The sequence below is a fragment of the Teleopsis dalmanni genome, chromosome 1 (assembly GCF_002237135.1).
Source record: "Teleopsis dalmanni isolate 2A chromosome 1, ASM223713v2, whole genome shotgun sequence".
Taxonomy (NCBI): Eukaryota; Metazoa; Arthropoda; class Insecta; order Diptera; family Diopsidae; genus Teleopsis; species Teleopsis dalmanni.
The window spans coordinates 6418395-6425483 of NC_051846.1; the positions used below are offsets into that span (position 1 = coordinate 6418395).

Here is a 7089-nt window from a genome sequence, read left to right on the forward strand (position 1 = left end):
GGTAGATCAACTCAGATATTGAACACTAACAAAGGAATTAATGGTGTGGAAGGATTAAAAAACTTTTTACTCGAATGAAATAGAATTGTGTTAAATAATAATTCAAATATTTTAATAATATTTTAATAATTCCATCTTGTGCTCTTTAACTTCTTCCGCAAATTTTTTTCATAGTTAAAATCGACTCACTTTTAGGAACAAAAAATGTCACGTACGGTCATGTCAGTAAAAACGATGAATGGTAGATCACATTCATTGACTTTTTTTCCAAAATCCCTTGCAAAAAACAGTATTGATTACCCTTGTTTTTCTAATAATGCACGTTAGATACTTTTCATACAAACAAAAAAAAAAATTTTTAATAATTTATTTCCAATCTTCAGGACATTTCATATTTATCTTTTTCGCGACTGTTATAATAGTAGTAATAATATTGTAATAATATTCTTATGAGCTGTTGCCTTGACATGTCCATAAGGTTGTTATTATAAAATTATTTCATTTCATTTAAATATATTGAATATATATATTTATCCTTTTCCAATATTCTGTATAATTATTACGAAACATGTTTGTGGGATGCACTTAAGGTTGTGAGTATGAAATTAATTAAAGTTAATTAAACACCACGATCTAATGACCCATTCACACTTTGAATGGGTTTACACAAGGTGTAAATCGAAATGGGATTCTCTAAATATATCAGATGTTTGCTTTAAAAATTGTATACGTCAAAAAATAATTCCTGGCTTCAAAAATTAAATATATGACTGATTATTAGATTTAGCAAATGAGTCTAATATTAATGAAAATCTAATACTGAAATATTTAATTATCTACAAAGTATAGTAACATAAATATTTTCAAAATTGTTTCACATACAATACTTCTGTTTTTTTTTTTCATTTTTGTTCATACCATTGATATGTTCTCTGAAATCATATATTATCTGTAAACCCGCCTTAACACCCAATATCTACAATTTATTGATCTGCCGGTTTTATAAAAATTTATATGAGCTAATAATTTCTTAAATTGCATATTTCATTCTAATGTGAATGTACTTTGACACATATTAAAATTTTTTAATCTCTAATCTTTAAAATTATAATATATAAAATGTTATTATAATAATAATTATTATTAACCACTGAAGTAAAATGTAATTGAGATTTTTTAAATGCTGATAGCGAACACCTTGATTTGTTATTACGTCAAAAAGTCTAACGCAACCTATCAAAAGTATATTTATATTGTAAATATTCAGGCATAGATTTATATATTCATATACTATACTATTATATAGTATACAAAACTGGTAGGAAATTCAGTATCAGTATCCGTTATCAGTATCCCTTTTTTTTCTCCTTTTAAATCTGATTGAACTCATTGTCTGTGGTAATCATATATACATAGTATAATTTATTCAAATATTAATTCCATGTATATATATATAAATTTTTATTTGTATATAATATATGCATAAAATTCATATTCGTGTGTTCAAATTAGCAATAATCACTTGCGAACTTGACCTATGATTGTATAAAATAAGTAAAAAAAAATTGCATTAATTACATTTTCGACTGATGCCGACTTGACCGATAACAAAGAAACGTGGTATCAGTTGGATTACTCGTTAATCAATTATTAATCAGACAATTTCTTTGATTAATTTATATAATTTATTATATTTTATTCGTTATAGACAAGGACCAAGGTACACATGCACCTTGTGTACCTATTTAATTAATTATGCAATTATTTAATTTTTTAATATATTAATATAATAATGTTTAATTAAAATTGTATTAACTTCTATTTTAAGGTCACATTGTCTTCAGTGCTCTCGATGATACTTCCCACTCCGTTCATGCGTATAATATAAATGGCACAAGTCTTGGTTCCAAATATGTATCTGGTAGAGTTACAGGCTTGGCAACAGCATCCGATTATATTGTTGTTGCTGATGATGCAGGCGATATAACAGTCAGTCGTTTGAACGGGTAAGTGCAGTAAGAATTTTTATATTTATTATTTCAAATTTTTTATTTTATAACATTTTTAATTTTTTTTTTTGTTTTAATTTTAAATTAATTCGTTTAAAAATTTTGTTTATTTTCTTGCAGCCTTAAGCCTGTTTTTGACATTCCACTACACATTCCAATACAAACTGTTGTGGTAACACCTGGTAATACACATATATTAGCTCCGCTACGTGATGGCCGTCTAGCAGTGATAGCAGTTCAAGTTCCCATTGGAAACATTAAAAAGCATTCCGTAATCAATGTTTAGTAAGACTAGAAAGATTAAGAATCGACTTTATAGAACTGAAAGTTATATGAAAAAAAACTTACAAAGTTCAGAATATATAAATGCTAAAATTGCAATTGCTTAAAGGATAAATTTTAGCAAAATGCTTTTTACTTAAGATGTAACTCCACATTTTATCTTGCATCCTTACTGACACATACTGTATACAAAACATCACAACAAATAAATTGAGAAAATATCAACAAATATGAAACCTTAATAAAGCCAATGATTTATAATCAAAAAGAGGGGAAACACAGAAAATTAAAACTGCAACAGTAATGGTGAAGCAAGGAACGTGAAAGTATTTAAATTCAATTAAAGTCCTTAGAAGCTCACAAAAGGATGTTAATTCGATGTTACTTTTTATACATATTTATATTTTCTTTTACTGTTTTGTTTATTATATATTTCCGCAAAAAAGTAAGTAAATAAATCAAATTAAAATTGTTTGTATATGCGAAGCCATACTATTGCTTAAATTTTATTTTTCTTTCTACGCTGGTATGTAAGAATCAATTTAATACTACTCGTATTTAAAAAATTTTCTCAGCTATTTAAAAGCAACATAACAGAATTTATTATTTAATAATAAAAAGAAACAATTTATTATAATATTTTATGATAAAATTAGATCACTTCTATATAGTGAAGAGTATATTTACTTCTTAAATTCTATTCCCAATATTACACGGTATTATTTATATTTATTAATATTAACAAAAGCATAGGTAAATATTTAATTTAAAATATAATAAATCTTAATTTTAATATAACAGGAGTTCTGCAGTTACTTTCTTACCACATATTCTTTTACTAGCAATCCTCCAGTAATGATTCATATATTATGTACATAAGAATGAACATGAAACAAGTTGGAATTGAGTTTATACTCAATTACTTATACTCAATGATTACTTTATAGTAATCATGTATTGATTATCGATCCTGTAAATCGATCATCGATGTAAATCTCGATGGTCCTGTAAAAAATCTTGCAAAACTTCTCTGGATTACTGAGGATATTTCTAACAATATAATGAACTACCATTTTTATGTTATAGAACTATATAATAATATATAATATATTATATAGAATGTAATAATATGTAGTATAATATATCAACAAAGAACTTTAATTTTTATTTTGGATTCCCGTGCTTATCCAATCGGTAATTTTTTTTATATTCACGCTTTTTTTTATATTTTCGCCACACGAAAAATTTTCGACTTTTTGTATAGACGCCAAACAAAAACTAATCGTACGATATGCGTTAAACTTTGACAGAATGTGTATAATAGTGTTGCCAGCGTGAAAATAAAAAAAATTTACCGATTGGATAAGTGCGGGAATTCAAAAATAGTCCTCTCGTTCTTTTTTGATAAGAAGGTATATAATATAATATATAATAGTATAATATATATTTATAATATATATTATATTAAAGAATAATATATTTATTATATTTGTTTACACGAGATATATACTGAATCATTATTCTTGCAAACTTTAAAAAATGAAAAACTATATCAAATTATTCATATGCCTATTAATTAAATGAAACTTATAATAAATAAATAAATTAATTAAATAATAATAAAACAATTACTAAGTATCCGAATTATCAACAGCAAATAGCATGTTTTATTTTAATAATAATTTCACTAATATTTTCATATCAAACAGCAAATTTATGTTAATAGTTTTACTTGCAACTATTAATATCATATATTATAACAAACATACTAAATAAGAAATTATTACTGGAGGTTGATAACATATATTTATATACTCTTATATAAACACATAAAATAAAATGAATGTTTATATGATAATAAATAACTTTATATTTGACTTAATTTAATAAACCATAATTCTCTATAACTTTTTTATATGCAGTTTATGAACTCAATTGTTATCTGGTATTTTTACTATCAAAATTTTTATTTCAACTATAACTATACAGCGTGTATCTTAAGAATAAATTATCAACCAAGTAGCAAGTATCAAGACCACACAAGCAATAATTGATTAATAATTAAAACTTCAGTAAATTGATTTAGTAATTAAAATAAGAAAATTAGGAAGAGTTCAGTAATGTGCTTAAAGAGTCTGAAAATTAAATAATAAAAGCTATTTCATTGCATTGTCGTTTGTTAAATTTGCAGAAAATTTTATAAGAACTCCGTCCAAAAAAAAATCAGAGACATACATATACACTATGAACATATTTGAACAGTACTGCAATCGCATAGCTCTTTCCATCAATGAAGCTCTTAGACTTGCTTATGATATAAATACATTACCAAATTATTCGTTATATATAAAATATGTATAGAATTAAATAAATAATAATATTGCAACCGTTGGTTTCGCACAGTAGTAAAATTTAAAAAACAAAAAAAAATTTAAAAAAATATTTTATTGAATAAATTTAAAAACCAAATTAGAAAATAAAACATTAGGTAAACAAAATTAACAAAATATAAATTAACTTGTTATATATTAACCTATTGAAAGTCAATTTAAACAAACTTCCCGCATACTAGTATTTTAAAACTACTTTAGAAATTTGTTGTTTTTTTTTTGGTAATGTTATTTAATATTAAATAATAAAAAATGTAATCTAAATATAAATAATAAAAAAAAATAATAAAAAAAAACATGATTACGTATTTTACATAATTACGAAAAAACTATTTAATGTAAAAAATTTTTATAATTCAATTATAATAAAAACATTTAAAATGAAAAATTAATATAATAAATGTACTATAAATCTTTTGAATTTTAAATAATTATTATTTTTATTTAATATACTGAAGCAATTAAAAAATCTTCCCGCTTAACACGATTGTCACAATATCCGAATTGCTACTCCTGTATACATAGGATCTCCCTAACTAAAATACCACTCAGACACGTAGAACTATATTTGAACTTTTATAATTAGAGATAAATAATATTATAATCAATTGTCCCTTATTATTCTCTTATTTAAATCGTTTTTATTCTTGAATAACCACCTTAATATTTAATCAATTGTTGTGAAACTTGTTAATGAAAATGCGTGAACTCTTCATCATTCTAACGCTATAGCTGCTCATGCGACGAAAGCGTAGATATGTAACATATGTTCATCTGATCGATAGAATTTTGATACGCTAAAGAAAATATTTCTTCACGTCGTATTGTTTAAATAACAATTACAAGTATAAAATTGACGCAAACCAACGGTTAGATCTATAGTCTTTAATCTACTGATTAATATCCTTGAAAATAAGTTCTTATCGTCAGTGTTAAATCAATCTACCATAGACCAGAATCAATTTATAAAACATCCTTTTCGCCTGAATGTTCACTAACAAAATTATGTTTCAAATATACCGAAATTTTTGCCTTTTTATTATAGATGCACTTACTAATTATTGTTTTAGTGAAACGAATTTTCTTGTTATGTCCTTACCAATATACATATTTTGGGTATACTCAATGAATAAAGAGAATTTTAAAAAGCTACTTTTTCTTTTTTATTGTATTAAGCGATTTTTATGTATTGGTTACACTGCCAGCAATGCATCTGTTAGTTAAGATATAACTATTATGCTTAGTTTCTATTTACTAAGCGAATGAACAAGAGTTGAATTAGTTAGAAAGTCTAGGTGTAGTTTAGTACTCAGTGAATGAGCAAGACAATGTCGAATCAAAGAGTTTGTGTATAATTTAATTTGGAAAAGGGACAAGCAAAGCATTCAAAATATCAAAAAAAGATTATTTGCCTCGATAGTATGATACAACCACGAAATCATGAATAGTACAATAGCTTTGAAGTCAAGATAAAATCGTGATAGCACGTCCATCTCTGATTAAGATATAAAAACAATTAAGCAGAGAGCACTTTCTAATTAAACAGTTACTATTAGAGAGGTTTTTTATAAAATAAGATTGTCATTTGGCTCATGTGAAGCGATTTTATGCTTGTTTCAGATATGAAAAAAGTAGCAACATAATTGAAAAGCTTTTCCTTACCCAAAGCTGTAATACTGCAATCACCCTTTTTTCCAGATATGGCTATTTAGTTGGTTGATTTAAGTGATCACTTTCTATGAGTCCAATTATCCACTGATTTTCCGGTTGTTTGTGGTGACAGTATGATTAAATCCAGTCTATGCTTTTGAAGTTTGTAATATTAATTATCGCTAGCTACCCAAGATTATTTCAGATCGCTTAAAGGCTAGCTGAAAAGATAGAAAATAGTTTCCTTTTCCTCTGACTGGTTGTAGCTGAAGTAGTAAAGAATAAGTATAATGACCTTAGCTTAGTTTAGTTTAAGTGTTATACATACTTGTAAAATATTTATGCTGCCGTCAAAGGATTTTTTAGCATAAGTAATCTTCGGTTCAGTTCAACTGAAAATAATAAATGAACCGCACGTTACCACCTATAGCTTTCTTTCTTATATTTTATGCATAATTGTTACAAATACTAGATAATACTAAATAACTTAACTAGTTATTTCTCTCACATTGTGACATGCTCTTAAGCTCCGCAATCACTTTCAAAATCATTTGATCTGTTTAATTTGTATTTGGGATGCCTAAACACTTCGCCCAAGTATCACAACATAATAAATGTATGTACTTTGAAATTGCTTAAGTTTATCTTCAATATTAAATTAATTTAATTTAAAATAAAAATAATCATATTATTGCAATAAAAATATTTTTATTTTTTTAACAATTAATTATATTTTATTATAATAATAATTTTGTTTT

At 25.1% G+C, this 7089-nt stretch overlaps 1 protein-coding gene across 1 annotated transcript; it reads left to right on the forward strand.

Moving 5' to 3' along the window:
- Positions 1-204: 204 nt before the first annotated feature.
- LOC119678967 (neurobeachin-like protein 2) lies at positions 205-2731 on the forward strand. The gene is made up of 4 exons (XM_038091136.1): positions 205-241; positions 1709-1720; positions 1829-2006; positions 2130-2731. Exons 1-4 carry the CDS (start codon positions 205-207, stop codon positions 2293-2295), a joined length of 393 nt encoding a protein of 130 aa, XP_037947064.1. The 3' UTR covers positions 2296-2731.
- The last annotated feature ends 4358 nt before the right edge of the window (positions 2732-7089 follow it).

What these genes read in the sequence shown, in the direction of transcription:
- LOC119678967 (XM_038091136.1), top strand. Translation starts at nt 205, where the DNA reads ATGTCACGTACGGTCATGTCAGTAAAAACGATGAATG. An exon ending in ACAGTCAGTCGTTTGAACGG is followed by an intron (nt 2,007 to 2,129) that starts GTAAGTGCAGTA and finishes ATTTTCTTGCAG; the next exon opens with CCTTAAGCCTGTTTTTGACA.